Source organism: Tamandua tetradactyla, chromosome 17 (assembly GCF_023851605.1).
Source record: "Tamandua tetradactyla isolate mTamTet1 chromosome 17, mTamTet1.pri, whole genome shotgun sequence".
NCBI classification, from domain to species: domain Eukaryota; kingdom Metazoa; phylum Chordata; class Mammalia; order Pilosa; family Myrmecophagidae; genus Tamandua; species Tamandua tetradactyla.
Window position 1 is genome coordinate 44,816,419 of NC_135343.1, and position 27,563 is coordinate 44,843,981.

General features: G+C 49.2%; 1 protein-coding gene and 1 long non-coding RNA gene across 25 annotated transcripts in view; both read left to right on the plus strand.

Annotated features, from left to right (window-relative positions):
- Nucleotides 1-4,111: 4,111 nt before the first annotated feature.
- LOC143661599 (uncharacterized) lies at nucleotides 4,112-8,421 on the plus strand. Its single transcript, XR_013164718.1, has 3 exons — nucleotides 4,112-5,913; nucleotides 6,242-6,360; nucleotides 8,216-8,421. It is a non-coding gene; the product is annotated as an uncharacterized LOC143661599 (long non-coding RNA).
- A 1,536-nt stretch (nucleotides 8,422-9,957) lies between these two features.
- DYSF (dysferlin) overlaps nucleotides 9,958-27,563 on the plus strand; it is a 227,496-nt gene continuing 209,890 nt past the window's right edge. For 9 of the 24 annotated variants that reach the window (XM_077134524.1, XM_077134531.1, XM_077134534.1 and 6 more), the window contains exon 1: nucleotides 9,958-10,083. In XM_077134524.1, coding sequence (XP_076990639.1) covers nucleotides 9,996-10,083 — 88 coding nt within the window. In that variant the 5' untranslated portion in view covers nucleotides 9,958-9,995. Of the gene's footprint in view, nucleotides 10,084-20,698; nucleotides 20,904-20,975; nucleotides 21,610-27,563 lie in introns of those variants that run through there. The other 15 variants (XM_077134523.1, XM_077134535.1, XM_077134533.1 and 12 more) reach the window with 2 other exon arrangements.

A 27,563-nucleotide genomic window follows, 5' to 3' on the forward strand; every position in this document is an offset into this window, starting at 1 on the left:
TCCAAACATCTGTGTCTCTCTTCTCCAAGTGATGGTATCTGTTCAGCTCTGCTCTGAAGTTTCTGTCAGCTGTCACTTCTGGCTCTCTCCCAAATGTTTCCTCTTTTAAAGGATTCCAATAAACTCATCAAGACACACCTGGAATGGGTGGAGTCACAGCTCCATGTAATCAAAAATTCACACCATAATTGGGCACATTACATGTCCATGGAGATAATTTAATCAAAAGTTTCCACCTACAATATTGAATCAGTATTAAAAGAAATGGCTGTCTCTGCAAGATTGAATCAGGATTATAACATGGCTTTTCTGGGGTACACAATACTTTCAAACCGGTACATTCCATCCTCTGGACCCCCCCCCAAAAAGACATGTTTTCCCATATGCAAAATGCATTCCCTCCATCACAAGATCACAAAAGCCTTAAACAATTTCAGTAACAATACAAATACAATACAAGGTCAAAGCCAGTGCCAAATCTCATCAAAGTCTGTTAAAGGCATGGTTTGTCCTAAGACAAAAAAATTCTCCTCTGAATCTGGACCTGTGAAACTCAGAATAAGTTATCTCCTGCCAATATACAAAGGAGGGATGGTCATAGGATACAGAATTCCATTGCCATAGGGAGAAATCCAAAAGTAAACAGGGGTCACTTCATCCAAACAGTTCTGAAGACCTGCAGGGCAAATTCCATTAGATTTCAAAGTATGAGAGTCGTTTATCCTCAGGACTTTAGAGAGCAGCAGTCCCACACTTTCCAAGGGCCTACACAGTGGCCTTGCTCTCTCCAAATGCTGGGGTGTGTTGCAACACTGGAGTTCGTTTGGGGGACCACCTTTTTCTTGGCTCCACCCTCTCCATATATTGGAGTACCACCTGGGGTTTCTGCCATCTCCAGGGCACATGCTCAACCCCTCCAGAATAATGGGGTGGCAGCCAGGCTCTCCCCAATCCCTGGTTTATGTGCTGCACCCTCCCTGAGGCCTGAGGTGGCAGAGATCCATTGTGCTTCCTGAGCAATGAAGTGGAAGACCCCTCTCTGCTTTCCATATGTATGGATGGGTGCCCTCTCCTGGCCCGAGGTTTCTTGGCTCCAGACCTCCGCTTCCGTGGTTCCACCTCTGAAGCCATTTTCCCTTCAATTTGTCCCTTTTCTGTCCCTTTTAGTCCAGACTGGCAATGATTCTGTTTATACAGCTCCCACAACACTTTTATTGGTTTTCTATACAGAATACTGGATCATAACCATCAGACAGGATGTTCCACAAATCCTTTCTGGATAAATCGATCTCCAATCCTGGCTTTTTCTGTAATGGCTGACAGCTTCCATGTTTGCTTAAATCCTCACATGAGGCCCTATTCACTGGGGTCTCACTTTCTGGAAGCCCAGAATTTTCCAGACTATCAATTTTTGTTTTCTTTATACCCAAAAGTTCAATTCTCAACTTATCTCTTTCCTCTCACATTTTACTATAAGCTGCAAGGGGCAGCCAGACTGCATTTTCCACATTTAGTTTAGAAATTTCTTCTGCTGAATATGCAAGTTCATTATTCTTAAATTCTGCCTTCCATCCACAAAGAATGCCTTCCTTCCAATTTGCAAAGACACATTCATCATTTCTGCCTAAAACCTCATATCTTTAGAGTCCATATTTCTACCAGCAGTCTCTTCAAAGCATTCTAGGCCTTCTCTATCACAATCTTCACAACTCTTCCAGAATCTTCCCCTTATCCATTTAAAAAGCTGTTCCAACAATGAAATTAGCTAAAATTGAAAATGTTGATGAACTTTGGGCTTTGGGCATTGTATGTGATGCCTAACGAATGCAAGTGACTGAAGGATGCACTGACTCAGAAGTAAATTGGCAAATAATGGTGTATACATTTGATCAAGTATTGTGCTGATACAAAAAGGAATGAAGTCGTGAGGCATGAAATGATATGAATGAACATGTGGGACGTTGGGTGAGACAAAATAAGCCAGAAATGGAAGAGCAATTATTGCATGGTCTCTTTTTGAAAATGCTTAGAAGAAAACAGGGGCCTAGATTGTAAGCTCTTATAGTAGACTCATTTAGTCCAGAGTGGTAATTATTCTGGATTTTGAAAAGCTGTTTTATATATGTATAACCTGGTATTTAGAGATAAGAATGAAGCCGATCATGTCGGAATTAAGGTAATTCAGAGCACAGGGGTAAGGAAGACATTGTCTATATTTTAGAACCACACCTTGTCTTTTAGACCAAAGTAAGAAAGGTTTATTTTTCTGGAACCTAAATTTTCTGAAGCACATACTCTAACTCAACCTGTCTGGATAGCTCATTTGAACAATTGAGTCACAGGGAGCCCAGATTAAGGATGAGGGTCTTTCATCTCATACAGTTTAAGGTAATGCCTGGATGCATCCTAGAGTATATTAAGCAGATAATCAAAAATTATTGGCACTCCAAAGCAAGAGCAAGACATTTCTCTGGTCTTCACCAAGACCAGTACCTGCCTCAGCCCACCCACACCTCACCTGCTCACTTCCCTACCGAGACGGCGGACTCCTGGTTTGAGGGAGTGGCAACAGTAGCTGGGTTTCTCCTTTTAAACTTGACCTTTGGGCAGATACCTCAGCATGGCCCCAGATCTAAGAAAAGTGCCATTGGAGAGACTCCAGCCATTGTCCCCAGCTCAAGCTTGGTTCGGGTTGCTACTATCTCTACATTAAATATCAATATTTGTGTGTAAGAAAAAAAATAAGTATTGGCAAAGTCCCTTGAAGGATGGGAGTAAAAATGTGGAACTATTAAACTTTACCATCAGGGAATCCCCTGATACTGTGTCAAACATTAGGGACGCCCAAATCAATAGGCCAAGCCCTTGATCTTGAGGCTAACTATTCTGAAGCTTATGTAGGTAGTGGAGAAGCTTAGACTACCTATAGGCATTCCTAAGAGTTACTTCTGGAGGACCTCTTATGTTGCTCAGATTTGGCCTCAGTCTCTCTAAGCCCAATTCTGAAAGTGAAATCATTGCCCTCCCCCCTACATGGATCATGACATCCAGGGGTGAAAATCTTCCTGGCGATGTGGGAGATGACTCCTAGGGATGAGTCTGGCCCTGGCACCCTGGGATCAACAATTCCATCATGACCAAAAGGGAGAAAAGAAGTGTAACTTAATAAAGAATCAATGGCTAAGAGATTTCAAATAGAGTTGAGAGGCTACTCTGGAGGTCACTCTTACACAAGCTTCAGTTAGACATTGCTACCTATGATAACTTGTCAACCCCCCAACCAGGACCATTCCAGCCAATCCTAAAGAACACCTAGGGCAGTATTTAAGATTCTACAAAGGTTCCATGCACTAGGGTAGCTTTCCAGAAACCTACAACCTCCAGATGGGTCCCTGGACCAGATAAGTCCTGAAACCTAGAGGGCCCAACCTCTCCAGAAAAAAGCTAGTTTCATCTCTTGTCCCCATATTATTGGCAGCCCTTTCCAATGTGACAAAGTTAGAATAGCCATAGCCCAAATACCCCTAAAGAGTGGGATAGAAAGATCAAAGGTGATGATGGAGTTATACAGAGAAGGTAGGGTTTAAGAAACAAATACGATTGCTGAATCATTAAATTGATATTTCTTTTTAGTCTCCAGTATCTTAGAGCAGCTAGAATTAAAAACCTAAAATTGTGGAATTATAACCCATACCAAAATCTAAAATCTGTTCTACAACTAATTATTGTGCTGTGCTTTGAAATTTATTGCTTTTTTGTATATGTTATTTTTCACAAAAAAGAAAAAAAGTCAATTGTGATAATAAAAAGTATTCCTTCTAGCCTCCTATATTCTGGGGCAGCTAGAAGGAAAAATCTGAGATGATGGTATGGTAGCCCATGACAAACTCTGGGATCTGTCCTGTAACCATTTGTTGAAGAGTGCTTTGAAAACTATTACTTTTTTCTTTCTTTGCATTGTATATATGTTATATTATCCAATAAAAAAAGTTTTTTTAAAAAAGTAAAAAGCAGTTCCAAAATATTTGGTATTTGCAAACTGCTGCAGCATCCCACTTCTCTGGTACCAAAATATGTTTTAGTTTGCAAGCTGCTGGAATGCGATATACCAGAGCTGGAATGGCTTTTTAAAAAGGGAATTTAATAAGTTTCAAGTTTACAATTCTAAGCCTATGAAAATATCCAAACTAAGGCATCCCAGGAAAGATACATAAATTCAAGGAAAGCCAATGGGTCAGGAACCCCTCTGTCAGCTGGATAGTCATGGGCTGGCATCTGCTGGTCCCTTGCTCCTGGGCTCCATTGCTTTCAGCCTCTGTTCCTGTGGGGGTTCCTCCCTTTGCTCCTCTGGGGCTCGCTTCCATCTCTTGGCTTCCCTGGGCTCTCTCCAGGTTCTGGCTTGCTTAACCTCTCTTGTTGACATCTACTGGGCTCCAAGCATCTCCAGACGTCTCTGTCTCTATTCTCTAAGTGTTGGCATCTGTGTCAGCACTGCTCTGAAGTTTCTGTTGGCTATGTCATTTCTGACTCTGTCCCAAATGTTTCCTCTTTTAAAGGATTCCGGTAAACTAATCAAGACACACATGGGTTGGGTGGAGTCACATCTTCCTGTAATCAGAATTCACACCTACAATTGGGCATGTCACATGTCCATGGAGATAATCTAATAAATTACCACTACAAGATTGAATCAGGATTAAAACATGGTGTGCTGGTTTGAAAGGAAGCATGCCCCCTAAGAAAAGCCATGTTTTAATATAAATCCCATTTCATAAAGGTAGAATAATCTCTACTCAATACTGTATGTTTGAAACTGTAATGAGATCATCTCCCTGGTTTATGTGATTTAGTTAAGAGTGGTTGTTAAACTGAATTAGGGGATGACATGTCTCCACCCATTTGAGTGGGTCTTGATTAGTTTCTGAAGTCCTATAAAAGAGGAAACATTTTGGAGAATGAGAGATTCAGAGAGAGCAGAGAATGTTGCAGCACCACGAAGCAGAGAATCCACCAGTCAGTGACCTTTGGAATGAAGGAAAATGCCTCCCGAGGAGCTTCATGAAATAGGAAGCCAAGAGAGAAAGCTAGCAGATGACACTGTATTTGTCATGTGCCCTTCCAGCTGAGAGAGAAGCCCTGACTGTGTTCGCCATGTGCCTTCTCACTTGAGAGAGAAACCCTGAACTTCATCGGCCTTCTTGAACCAAGGTATCTTTCCCTTGATGCCTTCGATTGGACATTTCTATAGACTTGTTTTCATTGGGACATTTTCTTGGCCTTAGAACTGTAAACTAGCAACTCATTAAATTCCCCCTTTTTAAAAGCCATTCCGTTTTGGTATATTGCATTCCAGCAGCTAGCAAACTAGAACACATGGCTTTTCTGGGGTACCGAAAGCTGCCAAACTGGCACAGTAAAATAGTTGTATTAGATATTAACATTGGGAGAGGATGATGGAAATGTGCATGGGACTTCCCTGTGTATTTCTTTGCAACCTCCTATGAATCTATAATTATTTCAAAATAAAAAGTTTTTAAAAATTGGATTCTGGGATTGGTTTGGTCATATTCAAGGAGTACATGCACAGCCTCTTCCGGGGGTGTGTGGGACACAGTGATCTGTGGTGTGCAGTGTCAATACAGTTATTTAGATTATCACCTGTAGCAACAAGGAAAGAAGTGCAGGTAGAGGGCAAGGCATTGGAAGACCACATTATCTGTGACATTTAAGTCACCGTGACAACAATAGTGATTCTAAAGCCTCTGGAGTCAACTGATTTCTTGCAGCCCTTGTGAGCATATTTAGGGAAAAAAAGAAAGAAAACTGTTAAGTATACAATTGAAGCAGGTGTAGAGAATCAGAAGGCTTCTATGGTGGTTTTGAAAGAGTCCCTCATTTGGAGTCACAGGGCAGGTAAGGATATGAAGCCCCTAATGTGACATATTCCTCTGGGGAACCTGCCAGCCACTTGGTGGCAGGTTGATTATACCGTATTGTGGAGGGAACTGTGCTTTACCTTTATGGTGAGATACACATATTTTGGGGTGTGGATTGACCTTAGCCGAACTCAGGGCTTCTGACAGTACACCCATTTGTGGGCTTATGGATAGTCTTATCCGTCACAATAAGAAAACCACATACTATTGCTTTGACAGGGAGATATATTTTTTTGATAAATGGAGTGGGTAATGGACTCATGCCCACAGACTGCACAGGTCTTACCATGTGCTCCATTCCCCAGAAGCAGTTGGCTTGATAGGTGGAATGACCTGCTAAAGACTAGTCATGGTACCAGTTGAAGATGACATTTGGGGAAGTTCGGGTATCGTCCTATGGATGCTTTATATGCCTTAACCAGAGGTCAGTATATGGTGCCATCTCCTCCACGGTCAGAATGTGTGGGTTTGGGAACCATGCAGTAGAGATGAGAGTGCTGCATCCCCAATTACATCTAATTACTGACCTGAAAGGTTTTTACTTCCCATCCCTGTGATCTTGGCCTCAATCCTTTTAGAAGTCCAAGTGCCCAAGAAAGAAACATATACACCAGGAAGAAAGATCATGATTCCAATGAATTGGAAGCTGAGACTGCCCCCGGATCTTTTGGAATTCCTCGTGCCACTAATTCAATAGGAAGGGAGAAGAGTCACTACTAGACGTGGAAGGCTGGTCTTGAATTGTGCTACACGGTGGAGGCACGAAGGGCTGTGTGAAACCCAGGCGATTCACTGAAATGAATCTTACAGATCTTGCTCAATAGTGCTGTCAGTGGAAAACTGGCAGTGCAATGAAGAATGCCACCTCAGACTCCAATCTGTGCAAACTTGATGCTGGCAGAGGATAAGAGGAATATGGAATAAGTAGTGGGAGAATGGTGGTTATTCACCTCAAGAGCCATCTCCTAGAATGGTCAGGCCTGGAGACTTGAGGGATGGAATCCAGGGACAACAACTAGGACCAAAGGTCTCTCTGTCTCTTGTTGCCCCCTCTCTCACCTCCTATGCATGATCTTTTTTTTTCCTGACTGCAAAACTTTCTCCACTTCTCCATGCATGTGGACCTTCTGAGCCTCCACTTTCAAGTCACACATAGTTCAGTCCCAATTCCAAATTCTTGGGAGAGAGGATACGATTGGTTCAGCTTGAATCAGTTCTCTTTCCCGGCTGTGGGTGCATGGTCTCAGAGAAAACTGGTTCTTTTATAGTAGGGGTTCGTTTCTGTGCAGACTGGGCTGTACAGAAAAAGTTTGAAGAGAGCCTGCTATACAAATAAATAGAGAACTTGCAAGGGGGATTATTAACCTGCAAAGAGCATTGACTCTTTTCAAATCAGTTTGCCATACTAGATTGGTAAGCAGTTAGTTGTTTCTTAGATCCAATTTTAGCTCTGCCTTAGAGCAGGTTCATGTTACTTGATGTATCGGAATAAAGCCAAATGTGCTTCTTTAAAAATAGGTAATAATTTGGGCCTTCCCTAGATCAAAAGGACTTTTTTTTTTTTTTTCTTTTCCTTTCTCCCCAATGAAATGAACTTTTACTTCCTACTTGGGACCCTTCTCTAAAACCTGAGTCTGGCAAAAGTCTACTATATACAAAGCACCCTGAACATGTTGGTTAAATGAATGTATCAATTAGTCAATCACTTCATTCAAGCCAAAGATTTTTTTCCCTAGCAACACACACACAATGGTCAGGTTCAGCAGCAAGAATTTTGATTATTTCACCTGCTCTGCAGAATCTCCCTCCTATGTCCTCTGAGATTTGCCTAACTTCTCTCCATTTCCAAGTTTACCCCCTTGGTCCTCTGCTGTAGCTTCTTAAGTAGTCTCTTCCCCTCCATTCTGGCTGGCCCTTTTGGACTTCAGCTTCCAAAACGCAGCAGACGGGTCTTTTGAAAAGTAAAGCAGCTCCTGTCACTTCTCTGGATTTAGCATGGTAAGGCAGCTCCCTAAATGGTCCTCTCCAGCCCTACCTCCTCCAAGTGCCCCAGCCAGGCTGAGCTTCTCTCCCATCCTTCCCATGCTCCTCCCTCCATCCCATAGCACATTCCCATCTCTCTGGAACTCTCTTTTTGTATCCCTTGCCCAGTGAACTCCTAATTGGTCTTCCGATCTCATCTCAAATAGCTCTACTAATTTGGGGAGTAAGATGAAGCCTCCTTGCTAATATGTGCTAATTCCCCCATTTTCTTTTATTGCACTTATGAATTTGTAAAGGTGTATGATTTGCTGGATCCTATCAACTTTCTCTACTCAAGTGGAAGTTCTACGTCAGGAACGATGTCACTTCTGTTCACCATAGTGTTTCTATCACGCAGGACAGTGCCTGGCATTTGGCAGAACGCAATACATAGCTGTTGAATCGATGAGTGCATTGCAGCCCGCTCTCCTGGCACTGTACTGGATTCGGCAAAGAAAGAAAGGAGGCCCAATATGCTGCAGGAGGATAATAAGTGACCTTAGGAAATATTTACTCCCCTAATCTTCAAATATTGCAGACTTTTGGGGGAGCCCTGGTCCCTCCTAGCACCTCCATAAGGATGGAGCAAAACCAGGCCTCTGTCAGCAGCTGACCCTTCCAGTCCTGGAGTGTTGGCTGTCCCCAGGGGCTGCTGTGGGAGTTCCATTGACAGCTGTGCCCCCATCTAACCGGCCCTCTTTAGAATGTGAGTCACACTGCTTCCGAAAACAGTTTAGCAATAAGCACTAGAACCTAAAAATGTCATATCCTGTGACCTGATAATCCCAAACCTAGGGATCCAATCTGACGAACTAGCAGAGAAGGGATCAAGATGGGTTTATGCCCCAGTTTTTATAATAGTGAGAAACTAAGTCGAGCCTAAATATATGATAATAGGAGAATACTTTGTGAATCTAGTACATCTATAAGATTAAAAAAAATTAAGTAGATATTGAAACGTTTATAAAGAATTTTTGATGATTCAAGAAAATGTCACATCAAAAAGCAGGACACAATTGCATATACAGCCTGATCGCAAATGAATAATAAATACTGAAATTTTACAAGTATATACATTCAGAGAATATAAAGCCTTGGATTGGTATATATCCAGAATTTAATTTTTTTTTTCAGGATCAGAGATTTCTATCTTTATGCATTTTCGTGTTAAAATTTGCATGTGCTGGTTTTACAGCCAGAAAGTGGTGGAGGTGCTGGAGAGAGCAGAGTTTTGTTTTGTTTTGTTTTAACATGGGCAGGAACTGGGAATCGAACCCGGGTCCTTGGGCATGGCAGGTAAGCGGTCTTGCCTGCTGAGCCACCGTGGCCTGCCCGAGAACGGGGTTTTTAAGACAGGTGCTGCCTATCAATGCAATGCCTCAGCTCTGGGCTTCTCAGGAAAGCGCGGGCCCATGCGCCTGCACCCCAGCGCGCTCCGGAATCTCTCGTCCCACCCAGGCGGCCCGGCTGGCTCCCGGGTGAGAGTGCGCGAGTCCCCGCGGCGGGAGGAGGCGACGGGTGTGGCGCCGCGCTTGGCCGGAGGTGGAAGGTCAGGGGAGGGACTGAGCCCGTCACTCCCCAGTCCCGGAGCGAGATCTGGGCTACTCCGGCCTCCGCGAGCCCTGGTCCAGCCGCGGGTCACTGCGGCCGCCGCCCAGTCCGCTGCTAGCCAGCCAGGTGCAAAATGCCCTGTCATCGGGAGAGCCGGCCGCCGGGGCGTTAAATTACAGCTCAGCCTTTCCCGAGCAGGGCGGCGGGGGCGGAGGATGAGCAGAAGCCCCTGTTCTCCCAGCGCCTGCTGAGAGGGGTGAGCGCAACCAGGGCGGGGGGCGCGCCCAGCCCAACCCGGCCGCCTCCGAGTGGCCGGCCCCTCCTTAAGAACCACCGCTCCGAGCCGGGAGCCCGAGCCCGAGCCCCGAGTCGGCCTCCCTCGCCAGCCTTTCTCCGGTGAGGGCACCCACGAGGCGCGCCTGGGCCCTCCGCGACCTTCCCCAGCCCTCGTTGCGCCCTGGGCGCCCGGCCCTCCCAGCGCCCGGCATGCTGAGGGTTTTCTTCCTTTACGCCGAGAATGTCCACACCGCGGACTCCGACATCAGCGATGCCTACTGCTCCGCGGTGTTTGCAGGTAGGAGGGCCGGCGATGCCCGCCCGGGGGCGAGGTGGGCGAGGTGGGGGCGCTGGGGAAGGGGAGAGGACGCCGCGAGAGGAGGGGAGAGACAAGACTCTCGGGCTCCGCCAGATGGAGGTTGAGTATTGCAAAGACACATCCGCGGACAGGGGCGACTCAGAGGGAAACTGAGGCTGCGAGAATGATATGGCTTCTTGGGGCCCTGGAGACTGAGGCCGGGGTGGGGCCGTTGTCGGGCAGAAAGGCTGGGCTCAGCATCTCCACTCTCACCCCTTCCGGATCTCATAAAAGAGGTTCTTTCCCTAGGGGCCGCAGCGCACCGCCCCTTACTGCAGGGCACCCCTCCTCTCCCCTGAAGGCCTGGTTAGAGGTCTATTTATAACCCAGTTCTCTTCCCGCTGCAGCCCCGAGGCTAACTGCTGTCTTCAGCCTTTGCAATCTGACAGAGCCTGGGCCCACTGGCCGGTGATCTCCTGGGGGCACTGCCCACCCCCCTCTGGAAGCCTATCCTTGCTTTGGGCACAGGATGGGGGAAATTTAGCAGCTGGGAACAGCTGTCACAGATCTCTAGTGACAACCCCATCCCCCACCCCACCGCCCATTCAGGCTCGTGCCTGAGGTTTCCAGCATCAGACTGGTGCCTCCTTGAACAGGAGAATCTATTCCTCCATCAGATTGGGACCTCCCATAGGAAGGTCTCCTCGCAGCCCTGACTGGGCTTTTCCTGCAGAAGGTGCAGGCTGGGCCCTGTCTGCTTTCCCTTGTACCACCCGCCACCCCTAGGGACAAGCTCAGAGCTGGGGGTCTGGGTTTGAAGCCATGCTGGAGGAGAAGGTTCAGGGGACAAAAGTCTCAGAGCCTGCTTCCCTGTCCATCCTGTGGGTTCCCTTCTCAGCCTCCAGTACCTGCCAGCCCCCTTTTCCCCAGAGATCTGACTTCTTATCCACTCACATCCAGGATCGTCAGTCCCCACAAACTCTGGCATCAGCTGGTCCCCGGCTATCCAGCACAGCTCATTCCTTTCCTTTATCGAGCTTCTGGGCTTACATGTTCCCAGACGCCTGTGCTCACGTGTTCCCAGAGACTCGCGTACCTTTGAGCACAGACGACTCAGGGATTTTCCAAGGAGTGGATGCTTAGAGAACCCAGGCACGTGTCCCCAGCAGTACACACAGAGGTGTGCGTGACAGGTGCATGCCCACTTCTGGGGTGGGAGCTGGGGTTCCCGTGTATCTTCTCCTTGGGGTGTGTGCTACACAGGGCGTGGGACCGGGGTTGCCTATGGCCTGGAAAGCACAAAGGGGCTGGGCGGCGAGGGAGGAGGGAGGCTGCTCAGCTTCCCATTCTCTGATCAGGAAATGAGCTTTAATAAGGTGTCTCTGGGGCAGGAGAGAGGGCATCCGCGGGGCTCCCCATACTTCCTCTCTGCATCCTAGGCTCCTGGCAGGCCAGGCCAGTGGTTGGTTCCCCTGCCTGGCCCTGGAGTAGTGAGGGTCCTGGGCTCGGCGCTGCACAACTCCAGGGGGCAGCATTCACCCTGTAAATATTTCGCTGGCTGAGAAGAGAGAGGATATTGTCGCCTGTCAGTTAAGCAGCTGCCTCCCACTCCAGCTCCCCACCGCCATTCCGCCCCTTAACATGCAGCCGAGGAGCCTTTGTGAATAGCGCCCCCTGGAGCTGTGCAGTGTACAAGTGTGTTCTTGTCCTCAGCTGCCCTGAGAGGGGCCACTTTGCAGCTCCTGCCTCTGCTCTCAGGGGGCTTGCTCCTCTTGTTTCTACTCAGCTGGAATCAGGTTTCTCTCCGTGGTCCTCCCTCCAGTACCTGCGCACTTGCCTTGTGGTCCCTCTTCCCAGCAGGAGAAAGGAGAGAAGGAATAATGAACGGGGAAGCACTTCCTAACTCCAGAAGTGTTTTACCCACAGGAAGCACCACCGGTGTGGCTTCTCTCCTGCTGTTATTTCAGCCCTGAGCTGGGTCTGTGGAGCAGCCTCCAGCATCCTCCTCCATCCTCTCATTCAGTGTCCCTGTCCAAGCTGCCCCATGCCTGCCGTCACACTGCAGTCCTGCCCTTGGCTGGCTGCCTGGCTCCCTTGAGGGGGCCACCCCTTCCCCAGGGCCCAGAGCTTGCCGTGGAGGGAGGAAGCACCTTGCCTTCCTGATAGGACATCTCACCCCCACCCCCAGCCTGGGAGTGGGGGGAGGTGATGCTGGCTGGAACCCCTTCCCCGAGTCATCACCTTCACAGTGGCTGGTCACGGGGAGGCATTCTCTCCCGTCCCCCAACCCCTGGCCACATTCCACCTCCAGCATTAGCCAAACTCCTAACCCATGTCCAAATTTGGTCTCCCTTCTCCAGGCCAGGGCCAGGCTGGTGAATGATTACACTGGAGGCTCTGGTCTCGGGAACACACTGCTTAAATCAAAACGGGTTTCTGGAATGCCTTCCCTTACTAGCTGGCATGGATTAGGCCTTTTGCAGAGCCTTTAGTATCTTGTCTCTTCAAGTCTGTCCTCTGGCTTACATCATTGTACTATTCCAGAACCACCATCTCCTCTGTGCACGCATAAACTCAGCTCATGCTCGCAGCAGCTCTGTGAGGCCAAAGGGCAAGGAGAGCGACCTCCTTTACAGATAAAAGCATTGCCGGGAGCAGTCCAGCAGCCTGGACGGGTCGCACCCTGGCCAAAGCACCGTCCCTCCCCTCCCGCATCAGTGGCCTCTGTTGTTCTCTGAAATAAGAAAGTGCTTTGGAAAGAATACCATGTGCTGCCCCGCCCCCTACCGGGCTGGCTGAGGGGAGGGCTGTGCTTGGGGCACGCTGCATGGGGCTGATTCAAAGCAGGGGGAATGCAAGGTGCAGGGAGCACAGCGTAAGGGGAAAGAACAAAAGATGGAGGAGGATTCTGAATTTTAAAATGTGTACTCAAAACAAGGCGAGGAGATGCACTTTCATTAGGCACAAACAATGTACCATTTTCAGATGCTAGTTGCTTCAAAGCCCCAGAACAGCCCTATGAAAGAGACTTCTTTATCTGACGTCATACTTTCTGCATGCCAGATGTTGCTCTAAATAGAGCTCCTTTAACATGGGCTGTATCACTTTCCAATTACAATATAGACTAATCACATCTGTCTACATATAAATCTCATTTAGTCCTCCTAGCAATCATATGTTTTCATCCCCATTTTACAGATGAGAAAACTGAGGTTAAGGAACTTAGTAAGTAATGGAGTCGAATTCAAGCCCAATGTCCCCATCTCTTTATCTGCCTCTACTTTTGTTCTGACTTGCCAGAGGCATGCAGTAGGAGGTGGGTGGGCAGGATTTGAACCTGGTCTGGCTCAGACCCTGAAGCCCAGTGTTGGTATATGGTGTTGACTCTTCACATTCTGTCACATCAACGTTGTCCCTACTGCCACTTGCTGCCCTTCATACCCGGCATGCGCATCCTCAGATCCCACTCTCTAGCCTTGCAGACACCTGCTCATCTCAAGGTTTTTTTTTGTTTGTTTGTTTTTTCCTTTCACTCTCTCTGCATCTGATGGGGCCAGTTGCCAGTCGGTCCAGGACACTCCCTCCGGACAGTGCCTTTATGCCCAGCTGACTGATGGGCCAGAGCGATGGGTCATGAGGCTCTGGGGTGTGCAGCCCATGGTGGGCGTGGCAGGCATCCTGGGCCTCTGGGAAGGGAAAGTGTAACCCACGGGCCTGTCGCCTAGCCGGGCCTGGATAAAGGAGAAGGTGGGTGTGCCGATAGCTGGTGGCCTTGGTTGCAATCTGGCAGTCTGAGGGCATCAAACAAAAGGCAGAAAAGCATGGTGAGTAAGTGTGTAGACTTGGATGCAGACTGCCTGGAATTTTGGACTTTGAATCCCAGCTTTGCCACCTGCCAGCTGTGCATCTTTGGGCAAGTCACTCAACCACTCTGTGTCTCGGTTTCCTTATCTATAAAGTATTTACGAGATAGTACCTATTTACTTCAGAGGACTGGCCCTGAAGAGCTTATGTGTTAATCCATGTAAAGTACTTTGAATAGTGCCTGGCACTCAATAAGTTAACTATAATTATTCCAGGTCTAAGAAATCACTGTACATATCCAAGGAGTCTTTTCAGTATCATTTTTTTTTTGTCTAGTCATTTCTATCATCGGGTCCATTTGTCTATCCACTGTCTTCCCAGGATGGCACAACTGGCTGGGCGGGCATCTGTCTTCCTGGTCCCCGGGGTCCCTGCTCCTGTCTCCTCTGGCTGAGCTGCCTGGAACAGCCTCTTCTGCACTAAGGGCATGTGTTCTCCAGCCTCATTTCTTGGAATAAATATTTTTCTGGTGACTCTCCTGGAGCTCAGAGACCTTCTCAGCCCCACACCCCAGGCCACGCGTGCTCTCTTCTCGGCTACCTGCACACCCATCTCTCTCCAGACTGATTCATGAGCATGCAATGTTGGCAGGAAGAGAACAAATATCTACTGTTCATCTCCTCCGCTCCAGGCCCTGTGCTGGTGTGGGGCTGTTTTGTCCAACCCTCCCAACATTCTCCAGTTTGATTTCCAAAGGCTGCTTAAAGCAGATGTCATGAAACGGTTCGGCTTAAACAATGAGAATTTATTTGCTCATGGGCAGTGCCCAGGAAAATGTTCAAATCAAGGCATCATCAAGGTGATGCTTTCTTCCTGAAGACCAGTGCCGCCAATCCTTGGCTCCTCTGCCACATGGCTAAGCACCTGGCAGCATCTGCTAGTCTTTCTCTTTCCTTCCAGATTTTTTTTGTTTTCAGCTTCCTCCTTCCATTGCTTTCTCTCTATATCCATTCCATTTATAAAGAGTCCTGTAAAAGGATTAAGACTCATTCCTAAACTGAAGTCACCTAGACAAAAGCCCCTACTTACAGTGGATTCCCACCCACAGAGACGGATTCGATTTGAGAAAATGTTTGCCAGGGTACCTACAGCTTCAACACACATCACACACGTCAGTCTCTTGATTTCATGGTGCGAAGAAAGGTTCTGAAAGGTCAGATATGTGCCTAAGGTCACCCAGGCAGAAAATGCTGGACCAGGCAGGAACGACTGCAGGACAGCTCTGCCCTGCTCCACGTGCCTTCTCCCACTCTTGACGGACACACAAGGGCCCCACCAACCCCCTTCTCCTCCTCCTCCTTGTCCTTCTTCTTAGCACTAATCACTAGGTGATAAACGCATCTTATTTATTTCCCATCTTCCCCATTAGAATGTCAACTTCAAGAAGGCAGGCATTTTTGTCTTCAGCCCCTAGAACAGGGCCTGGCACAAAGTAGGGATTCTGCAAATATTTTTGAAATATTCATCGATCACCTCTGACTTGCTGAGACCCATGCGAGGCCCTGGGAATCAATGACCCTCCTGCCCTCAGGGAGGCCCCAGGCCGGGGTAGAGACAAGGGAGGGCACCAGCCATGTCTGCAGGCGCCGAGAGCAGTGCTCTGGGCCGTAGAGGAGCTGGCAATCCTGCCGGGCGCTGGTTAGGGGTGCAGTACCGCTGGAGACAGAAGGACAGACAGAGACTCTGAGGCTGTCCGCTCCACAGCCTTCAGGGTCACAGCTCCCCTGGCTGTCTCAGGCTCTCTTTCCTCTCAACAACAGCCTTCCCTGAGTGACCTCCCTGTTCCCAGAGCGAGTCTCACGCCTTGTGGCTTCCCCGTCCTCCCTCCCAACGGCACCCGACCCCCAGCCCTAGCTGCACGACGAATCCACCTCCTGGCCACAGCAACTGGCCTAGTACACCCTAAGATCCACTGAAGGGATGGGCTTGCACACTTAGTCCCCTTCCCTTTAAGGATGCAACCTGATAGTTGCATGTATCGCTTCTACTTATATCCCGTGGGTCATCACTTGGTTTTGTGGCCAAGCTGTGAGGAGGCTGGGATATGGAGTCTTCCTATTTGGCAGCCTGTGCCTGGTTAAGATTTCCATTTCTGTGGAGGAAGGAGAGAATGTACATAGGGGAACAAGTTGAGGCCTGATTCAATACCCCTGGGAGGAAGCCCCCTTGAGCTACTGGGCCCTGTACGAAGGCTCCAAGGGAACAGGCAGAGAGCTCTTGAGGAAAAAGCCTGGGGCAGTGACGAGCAGCCAGGCCAGGGCAGTTGGAGGCTGGGGTGGGAAAGCGGCCTCAGGAAGAGTGCAGGGCACGTCGCAGCTGCTGCTTTTGTGTTTTGCAGAGCAGGTGTGTGCATTCCCTGTTCCATGGACACAGGTCAAGCGTCTGTAAAAGTCCCTTGGAATATTTCTCTGGAAGTGATAGATTTATCCCCTACAGGTTTCCTGTTCTGAGTCCGAGGGACTCTGATGGGTCGGGGCAGCGGGGTTGGGGGAAAGGAGCAAATCCATGAATCATTGTGACAGTAAAAAAATAAAAATAAAAAGCTTCATACTATCTGCAAATCCCCCCTAGGGGGCAGTACTACCCTCTTCGAGAACCACTGACTTAGATTCATGAAGGGTGGACCGAACACTTGGAAGCCAAGTTCAAAGTCTGTGACACCGACTGCCAGGCAGTCCCAGCAGCCTGTGCCATGCGCTGAGAATATCTGGGCAGCCAGGACTGCCCTGATCTCTTTCTGCATTGACGGGCTCCACAGTCCAACTGGGAAGCTAGACCTGAAGCAAGTTATTACAGGGTAATTAGTAGTTAGAGTTGCAGTGAGTGCTGAGAAGGAATAGTACTGCTACTGGTTGTTTGCCAGAGGGACCCAACCTAGCCGGGGCGGTCAGGGGCGGCTTCCCTGGGGAAGTGATGGTCAAGCTGAGGCCTGAAAGATGAACGGGGGGTAGCCCTGCAGAACAGGAGCAGATGGCAATGGCGTGCAGAGGGGACAGCAGAGCTGGGGGCTGGCAGCGAGCTAGTATGTTCCAGAGGTTGAGAAGCCACTGGAGCTGAGCTCAGAGAGTGGGGAGTGAAAGGCCTTGCCTTGTGCTCTAGGTAAAGGATCTGGGTTTCATCTTGAGAGCAGGGGTGTTATTTGAGGGTTTTTCAGCAAGGGTGTGATTTGGTCATCTGTTTTAAGACCACGGGGCCTCAGTGTGGGTCATGGACCAGGCGTGGCCAGTGTGACTGTGAGGAGGTCAGTCAGGAGGCTCCTGCAGTGGCCAAGGCAGGAGATGGTGGTGGTGCGACTTGGTGGAGGCATTTGAATGCACCTGAAGTCACAGGTGTCAGTAAGGATGCTTTAGGCTGCAAGTAATTGAAATCCTGGCCCAAATAGACGTACGTAATAGACTTCAACTAATCACCTCAACTAATTGGAACTCTGGAGGCATGGTGGACTCTGGGTAGCCCAGTGTCCAGCTCCCCCAGATATCCTGGACCCATCTTTCTCTCTGGTCTATTATCCTTTTTGTCTGCTTCAGAGCTGTTTGGTAGTTGCATCTAGTTGCTTCTATCTTCATATGAAGCAGGAGAGGGAATGGGCATCTCTAATCATAGAATATAAGTGTGTAAGTCTGTCCCTGCAGTGGGACTTAGGATATATTAGACCAGTTGCCGTGGCCAGGAGATGGAGTCGCCACAGAGCTAAGGCTGGGGGTCGCACCTGAAGAGTCGAGTGCCTTTGGGAGGGAGGAGGGGGAAGCAACAAGACGCGAGCCTTGCCATGGAAATGGGGAGGTCACTCAGGGAGGGAAGAGAGCCTGGGACAGCCAGGGGCGCTGAGACCCTGAAGGCTGCAGAGGGGACAGTCTCAGAGTCTCTGTCTCTCCTTCCTGTCCCCACCTGCACTCCCGCCCCACTCCCCACCCTGCCCCCCAGGCAGGACTGCTGGCTCCTCTACGCCGCTCCCCCGGAGCACTGCTGCCTGCAGACATGGCTGGTGTCCTCCCTTGTCTCTACCCTGGCCTGGGGCCTCCCTGAGTGAGGTCAGGCGGGTCATTTATTCCCAGGGCCTCGCATGGGTCTCAGCAAGTCAGAATATTTCAAAAGTATTTATAGAGCCCCTACTTTGTTCCAGGCATTGTTCTAGGGGCTACAGTCAAAAATGCCTGCCTTCTTGGAACTGACATTCTAATGGGGAAGACAGGAAACAAATAAGACACATGTATTACCTAGGATTAGTGCCTAAGAAGAAAGACAAGGAGGAGGGGGAGGGGGAGAGGGAGGGGGAGGAGAACAAGGAGGAGACGGGAAGTTTGCATCTGGCGGTGGGTGGGGAATTTGCATTTTCAAATTGGGTGGCCAGAGGAGTGACATTTGAGTGAGTGTCTGAAGGAAGTGAGGCGCCCTGTGGGATGGGGTAAAGGGGTGACAGAGTATTACAGTTGGAGGGAGCAGCTAGCAAAGACCCCGAGGCAGGCGCTGGCTGGACACTTCAGAGGAGCAGCTAGAGGCTGGCAGGTTGAAGAAGGGCAGGTCCCAGGAACTGTGGCTCTAGAGGAGGGCAGAGAAATCAGGGTTTTAAAAAATTTTTTTATTTTTATTAATAAAACGGATCAACATACAATATGAACATTCTATTTTCTTCATCACATAGTTGTATATTCATCATCATGATTATTTCTTAGAACATTTGCATCAATTCAGAAAAAGAAATAAGAAAACAGAAAAAAAATCCATACATACCATACCCCTTACCCTTCCCTTTCATTGGTCACTAGCATTTCAATCTACTAAATTTATTTTAACATTTGTTCCCCCTATTATTCATTTATTGTTAAACCATATGTTTTACTCATCTGTTCAGGGTGGTTTTGAAGGGCACGTGGGACTCAGTTTTACGCCGAGTGAGAAGGAGGATCCAGGGAGGAGTGATGGATCTGACTTCTGCTTTGCCAGGGTCATGCTCACCGGGTTGAGAATAGACATGGGGGTGGGGACAGAAGCTGGAGACCATAGAGGGTCTACTGCAGTGACTCAGGCCACCATGTGGTGGCTTGGACCACAGTGGTTACAGGGGAGAAGCTGGGAAAAGGTGGGGTTCTGAATGTATTTTGAAGGACAGCTGACAGGACTTACAGTTTTGGTGGCGTGGTGGGGTTGAAAGCAAGACTGGGGTGGGTTCAAGAGACAATGGAGGAGGGAGACTGGAGAAAGCAACCAGGGACAACTCTTTCAACAGGTATTGCTGTAAAAAAGAGAGAACTGGGACAGAAGCTGAAGGCAGGAGTGGGGCCGAGAGGGAAAGAGCATCCTGCTTGTATGCCACGGATGCTGCAGGAGACAGGGAAGGCTTGGCAATGTGGAGAGGCCGGGGAGTTGCTGGAGCCTGTCACTGCCTGTGGGAGCTGATGGGCTCCGGTCCCCACGGGCCGGACTGGTCTTAGGCACAGAGAGAACTCATTTATACAAGCAGGAGGGAAGGCAGTTGGGGCACAGATGTTGATGGGAGATTGGAAGTGGGAGCTTAAGGGTATTCTTAGTGAAAGGAACACAAACTGAGAGTGAGGGTGGGTAAGAGGGTGCTGTAGCTTTGGGAAGAGAGAAAAGTTTGAAATAATTGCCGAAGAGAGCGGGAGGCTGCAGAGAGGATGCAGCACTAGGGGTCCACTCCGGCTTAGGGGATATGGATTTAAGGGCAGGCAGGTGAGCTGTGTTAGCCTCCTACAGGGTTTGCAGTTCTGGTTCAGGTATGGCGCCTGCAGAGCGTGGGAGTTCACCGAGCTGATGGTTTGGTCACATGGAGATATTGCATCCCTCACAACTGGAGAGGGGCAAGGCAGTTGAGACTAAACAGCAGGGTGAAAACTAATTTTGGGTAAGGTTAGTGAGGCCTTGGGCAGAGCTAGCGGGACAGTGCTAGGTGTTGGAGGCTGGGTACCGGGTACAGGGTGCTGGAGTGCTGGGGTATAGACGTGAGAAACCAGACTCCCTGTAGCTGAGTTCTTAAGCTGGAAAGGAACCAGAAATAATAGACGAAAGCATGCGAACGAAGGGCTGTCACGCCCAAGACTCACACCATAAGCCACCTTTTCCGCCGTGGGGGCATCTAGAGATTATTGTGGGGGGGTTGGCGTTGCGGGGTTTGGGCAGGGTTTGGATGCAGACTTCTGCCCGGGGAGACCAGCGACCTGAGACTGCCCCGGGGAAGGCAGAGCGGCGGGTTCGCGAGGGCCGGGTCCTCCGCCTGTCCCCTGGCCCTGGGCTCCCAGCACGCTTAGAGCGGCCTCGGCAGACCGCGGGAGGGGAGAGGGCCGGCTCGGGGACCTGGTGATGGGTCGAAGGGGGTGAGAGGGCGGAGGCGAGGGGCGCGGAGGCCGGGGGCGCTCCGCCTTCGGGGCTGACTCCAATCCGCCCTTCCCCGCCGCCCCCCACCCACTAGTTCCTCGTTCGCGCGTGTCGCCGAGCGCTCCGGCGGCCGGCCCCGGGCTGGGAGCCGCGGGCAGGGGGCGCGGCAGGCGCTCGGCGCCCAGCGAAGTCCGCCCGGGTGCGCCCGGAGCGCGGAGCCCGGCACCCTGGGCCGGCGGGAGGCCAGTGCCCGGCGTCAGCCGCGCGTCCCTTCCCGGCCTGGGGCGGAGACCCCGCAGGCGCCCGCCCGCCCCCCGCCGCGCCCCGCCCGCCGCGGACAGGGCGGACCGGAGCCGGGGCGGGCGGGGAGGGTCTGGCGGTTGGGTGTCCGGTGTCTTCCCGGCGCCGGCGACTTCTCCGCGGAGGCGCAGCGGAGGCGACAGCTCCCCTTTGGCGCGGCTGCCCCGAAGCGGCTTGGGATCGGTGCTGAGCCTGCCGCGCTGCGCCTCTGCGCGCTTGGGGCCGCCGCGTCATGCTGTGCTGTCTGCTGGCGAGAGCCTGCAACCTCCCCAGTGTGAAGAAGGAGCGGCGCAGCGACCCTGTCGCCAGCCTGACTTTCCGAGGTGAGACACCCGTGCCGCGCGGGCGCGACCTGCCCCTCGGCGCTCCGGCCCCGGCGCTAACCCCTGTCCCCAGTTTCTCCCTGCCAGCCGGGACGGAAATCTCAGGCCTGCCTTCTGCAGAGGGGGCGGTGAGGAGGGAACACAGCGAAGTAAATGCCACAGTGCTTTGAAATTTTGGAAAACTATAAGATATCAAAGGCGTCTGCTTTTCTCACACGGTAACCCACAGGGAGAAAACGAGCTCCTCCTGGGCCGTGGGGATTGTGGGGTTGGAAAGGGGATGCCGAAGAGAGGGAGAAATCAGCGCCACTTAAAAACTGGAGGTGTGGACAGTGTGCTTTGAAACTCGTGCCTTTTTTTCTTTCATTCATTCATTCGCCCATCGTTTCTTGAAAGGCTAGATAGGCCGTCTCTTCACCAGAAGGAAAAGGAAGGAAGGATTTGGACCTGACAGCAGGAATTTTAGGGATCCAATGCTATATATGTTTTTCAAATTCAAGCATAAGCACCTATATGTGGTACTTAGACTAGAGGGAACCTGTCTCTGTGGCAGTAAAGGATTGACAACCCTTCCCCACTCTGTCCCCTTCTCCCCAGGCTTCCTGAACCCCCATGGCAAGGCAAAGATTCCCACAGGAGGAGGTGTCTCAGGAGGGGAAAAAGGAAGAGGAAAGATCTGTCAAAATTAAAAGAAGGAACAATAGCTGTGAGTCAGGACTCATGTTCTGCAAAGATAGATAAATCAGGAGAGGAGAGAGAGGTTTTTTCCTTTCAGAGAGTGACTCCATGGCTTTGTGGACTTAAACAGACATGTGTATCCAAAAGTTGGTCAACTGTAGAGGCGAAAGTGGCTGGTGTTTTCATGAGGTCTGAAAAAAGTGGGAACACCAAGGGGGACCTTTAGCTGTGACTCCCGATCTCCAACAGCTCCCCACCTCCCCACCCCAAATCATAATGATGGATGAAAGACATCATTTGCTAAAGTGAGACCCGTGTATAACTTATTCTTTGTTATGGGAAAATTTATATTTGATTCCTCTTTTAAAAAGTGCAAATTGAAGCATTTTAGGAAACTTTAGTTTTATTGCTTGGTCACAAGCCTGGGTGCTCACCCTGAGAATGCATCTTTGAGACAAGCCCCCCTGCACCCTAGCACTCTCCTGTCCACCAGGTTCTGCCTTAGCCGCTCCTGAATAGAAGCCGGAAAAGAAAGTCTCTAGGGCACTAAACGCCCGAAATCTCTCAGATGCTTGGAAAACCCTTTTGGGCATGCTCACAGCTCTCTGTCTTTCCCTGGTTCTGTAGCTTGGAAAACCCTTTTGGGCATGCTCACAGCTCTCTGTCTTTCCCTGGTTCTGTAGCAGTCTTGTAGTAGGTAGCTTCTAAAATCCTCACACTGCAGATAAGGACACAGAAACCTGAAAAGTTCAGTGTTGTGTCCAGATCAACGGTAGTGACAAACAGCTACCAGCACTAGGAGTGGGCAGTGCTACTGAGTCAGGCAGAAGACCATATTGTTTGAATTCCCTCTTGGCTGCTGCCTGACCAGGCACCCCAAGTGACTGTCTTCCTTACAGCCCTGCATTCTCCACCCTTTACAATGATGGCTGAGCATCTAGCAAAACTGAAATATAACTAAAATGCAACATTTCCAATTCTTCAAGGTGTGTTTGCCTTGCAAAGCCAAGTTGCAATGATATCTTCTCCAGGAAGGCACCCTGGATTGCCCCGGCTATGCTCAGTGTCTCCTCTCTGGAAGCCCAGCATCTTGTTAGGTCAGCTGGCACCCTCACCCCAGTTGGCCTGTGCTCAATGCTTAGCCACGCAGTGCCTTTTACCTTACATTTCTCCTACCCTCGGGATGCTGGGCCCTCTTTGAGAGCAGCGGCCTGCTCTGTTCATTGTGGTGTCCCCCTGCTGAGCATAGGCAGGTGGTGTATGTGTTTGTGTCCCTTCTGGCCTGGCCTCTGGCCAACCTCTAGATGTGGCTGGGAGTCTCACGCCATCTGGGGCAGGGAGGACACTTTCCTGTGCCCACAAATCACTTGGAGAGAGTATTTGAAATGTGTCCTGTCCCATTCCTAGAGATTCTGATTGAGCGTATCTAAAAGTGACCAAGGAATCAGAATTTTAGCAAATACCCAAGGTAGGTCATTTTGGAACCACACTTGGAAAGAACTGGTCTGAGACGTGGTGAAAGCTGAATTGACATGCTCCCCACCAAGGGGTGCTTGCGATGGATTTGGGGCTGATGAGCTGCTTAGAGCCGGAGGCCATTGAGAACCAGACCCAGAGCTTACAGAGGGCGTTCTGAACCCTGGCTGCACATCTGAAGCATCTGGGAAGGACCACTGGCAACCTCCCGCCTCCTTTCCACTTGAAGTTAGATCTTTGGGAATGGGGCCCAGGCATAGGTATTTCTAAAACATCCTGATGTTTAACAGAGAACTGCTGAATCCAACCCCTTATATCACACATGGGACTTAATAGAGAAGCCAGTCTTCCACACGCAGCTCGAGAGGCATGGGCTTGGCCTGGGCACACTTTCCTTGCAGTTGTTCCCTGAGCATTCCAGCCTGGGGTGTAATTTCAGGACCTGCCTCCCAAAATAGACTATGAGCTCTGGGAAGCGGGACTCTGAGGGCACTTTTTTATTGCTTCCCTGCTAAGGGCCTCTGGGTAAAGGGTAGAGGCTATTATTGATCATTCATATTAATGGTCATTCCATTTTAATTGAATTAGTGAATTAATCAGTTAATTCTATCACATGTATCTGGGCCGTGGTGGACACTTTTGGGTGATTATGTGCATGAACGAACAGCTTCATTTTCTGTAGCATTTGGTGTTTAGCTCTCTTCCATCCTGCCCATCCCTATCCTGTAATATGATTACATGTGCCCATTCATTCATGCATTTAGTTCACTGAACAGATATTTTTTGAGCACCCGCTGTGTACCTGGTGCTGTTCTAGGTGCTGGGATGCATCCAAAAACAAAACAAGATACCTTTTCCCTTTTAACTCATGTCTTTGTTTCCCTGAAGGCTGTAACCTCCTGTGTCCCCACTTGATGACCTGAGTCATTACTGGCCTCTCCCTCTCCCTCAGCTGCCAGGTCCACTCTTCCTCCCCATGTTTCTCTAGCCAACTCCTCCTCTTCCTCCTCCTCCCTTCTCTTCTCTCTCCTGGGGTCTCTAAGATATTGGGCAGGAACCTGGGAGGTTCTTATAGAACCTCTGCAAAATGGACAGGTGGCCAGTCTTGGCCTTGCGGGTAAGTAGAGAACCATGACCCAACGAAGCCCACCTGAGAGGCACACCCCTCCTGCTGCATAGGGCAGGCAGGATGCAGGGGCACTGGCCCCTCTGAATCTGGCTGTTTAAGCATTAAACGTGACTTAAAATGAAAAATAGCCTTCTTTTCCCTTTTAGTGAGCATAGTGTACACTCAATGTAAAAGTTGGAACATTTCAGGGAGGCATGGAACAAAAGTAAAAAAATGGTCCCAAATTCTGCCACTTTGGGGCGGGCCGCGGTGGCTCAGCGGGCAAGAGTGCTTGCCTGCTATGCCGGAGGACCCCGGTTCGATTCCCGGCCCCAGCCCATGTAAAAAACAAACAAACAAACAAAATATAATAAAACAAGATGTTTCCCTTTCTTCCTCCCTTCCTTCCTTCCATCCTTCCTTCCTTCTCTGTCTTTCCTTCCCTTCCTCCCTCTCTCTTTAAAAAAAAAAAAAAAAAAAATTCTGCCACTTTGAGTTAACTTGCTAACTAACAATTGGATGTATTTATTCCAAGATTTTTTTTTCCTTAACCACTCCAATTGTGTAATATATAACACATGAGAAAAGTACATAAAATATCATTGCATACTTTAATGCAATGGTTCTCAGCCACGGGCTCTTTCACCCCCAGGGGACATTTGGCCATGTCTGGAGACATTGTTGGTCGCCACAGCCCAGGAGTTTGTGCTGCTGGCATCTGACGGGTGGATACCAAAAGATGCTGCTGATCATCCTGCAGTGCCCAGGACAGCCCCTCCCAACAAGGGGTCACCCTACCCTGAACGTTAGTAGTCTCCCGACAGTGGTCAAGAAATAGAATCTTGCCAGCGTCTCCCTCCCCCTGAAAGCCCCTAGACCCCTTGCCTTCCTTCCTAGAGGTAATCCTATCACAGATTTTCTCCACTAAATGTTTGCATGTTTGCTCAACCATAAACCAGAGACATTTTTCTATGCCAGTAAATATTCTCCTACATAAGCTTTCATAATGACTAGCATAGTATTTTATCATATGGTTGCACCATATGTTTCATTCCCCCCCCCCATTGATGAATACTTAGGTTTTATCATCTTTTTTACATTTATATCCAATACGTACATTATGCTGTCATGGTGAGGGATATCCTGGTGACTAAACCTTTGCTTCCGGATTTAATTATTTCCCATGGGTAAATACCTGGAAGCTGAATTGCTGTGTCAGAGGATATATATATATGGCTTTGCTGCATTTCCCAAAAACTCTGTGGCAATTATTCCCTCCCATTAGCCCATTATGACAGCTTTTTTTCTTATAATCCTGCTAACTCAAAGCATTATCATGTACATATTTGACAATTCCTTAGGTTCAAATAGTATTTGTGATATTTTTATGCTATTACCTATTTGCCTTTATCCTGTACTGAATGGCTTATTTTTTTAAAACTTTTTTTTTCTGTATAATATATATATAAAGCAAAGAAAGAAAAAAAGCAACAATTTTCAAAGCACACTGCAATAAGCAGTTACAGAACAGATCCCAGAGTTTGTCATGGACTATGAATCCACCATCTCAGATTTTTCCTTTTGGCTGCTCCAAAACACTGGAGGCTGGAAGGAATATTAATATAGTGAGTCAGCAGCCACACTTGTTTGTTAAATCCCATTTTCTCTGTTATACCTCCTCCTTCTCCTTTAATCCTTCTGCCAGTCTATTGAGGTCTTTGGGCAATGCCTGTTTGGACTTTCTCATGTTGAGAAGGCGTGCCCACACTAAAGAACAGGGGTATATAATTAATTGATAACCCTGGAGAGGCTGGTCTCTCTGGGTTTCAGGATTTTTCTGACCTAGGTACCCTCCGGGAATTATAGGTTCCAGGAAGGCAAACCTAGTGCATGAAAACTTTATAAAGTCTCGGTTTGAGCCCTAGGTGTTCTGAAGAGTCAACAGGAGTGATGTTGATTGAGGTTTAGCAAACCATAGCAATTAGCACTAACTGAAGCTTGCATAAGAGTCGCCTCCAGAACAGTCTCTTGACTCCATTTGACCTCTCTTAGCCACTGATGCCTTATTTATTACACTTCCTTTTCCCTTTTTGGTCAGGAAGGTATTGTCAGTCCCACAGTGTCAGGGCCAGACTCATCCCCAGAAGTCATATGCCACATTGTCAGGGAGACTTTCACCCCTGAATGTCATGACCCACTTAGGGGGGAGGATAGTGATTTTCTTGCAGAGTTGGGCTTAGAGAGAGAGAAAGAGAGCCCACATCTGAGCAGAAAAAGGCTTCCTGGAAGCAACTCTTAGGCCTCATTACGAGTACTCCACGCTTCTCCCCTACAGAAATAAGTTCCATAAGAGCAAGCCTCAAAATTCAGGTCTTGGCCTATTTTCATGGGAGACTACAATGGTTGGGAGGATACCCAGGGTTTCCCAGATGGAACTATTTTTTTTCCCCCTTCAGATCCTCAAGGAACTCTGCCAGTACTTTTCAATTATCAGCCCACCACAGTCTGAGATGTCTCCTGGTACTGCCCCACGCCACAGAGAATTGCAAGGCCCAGGAGTCCGTACTGTCGAAATGAGCTATCCAGAGACGCTGATTCAGACAATGCATTACAGAAAATTTAGGTTCTAGACTGACCTATTTTTTAATTTGCCCATTTTGTTCTCTAAAGTCTCTTTAGAGCTGTGAGTTATCATTTTGTCACAGGGGTTTGTTTCAGTTTCTCGAGTTCTTATAGAACTTTTGAGTTTAGAGTCTACCCTCTCAGCATGGATCCCACTGCCAATTTATCCACTCCCACTGCCCCTTCCTGGCCACTTGTTTCCTGGAACATGTGGCTTCAGTTAGGATTTAGAAAGATAGAGGTGAGAATGGAGGTGCTTGAGGGCAGAGGGGGCTGCTTGCCTGGTTCTTGGGTGCACAGGTTTCAGGCCTCCAAGTTGGCGGATGGCTGGTGGGGCAAGTTTTGGAGTTCTCGGCATTTCCACCCTTGAATTAGGGGGTGTCTGTGCCGAGAAGTAAAGCAGGGCCCTCCTTCAGCTGAAGCCAGGCTGGTTTCTCTCCTCTCAGTTACTGCCTTATGGTTGTGGGTTAATAGTTTGAACTTCTATCGCTTTCTTTGTCGAATGGGTATTCGAATGAGGTGTCAAGAGAGTGTGCAGAGCAGGTCCTGAATAAATACATGTGGAATGAATGGGAGGCTGCAGGGAGGCTGCCCTCATGACTGTGTTGGAACTAAGGTCCCTGCAGCTTCTAGGACTAAGTCCTGTCACCTGACTCAGGGGCAGAAACAGTCTTCTCTCTCAGGCGTCCACAGCTCCCCATCTTCCTGCCTTCTCCTCTGCTCCCTCCCTAGGCGAATGGCACCTGCAGCCATGAGGTGCCCCTCTCAGAACAGGC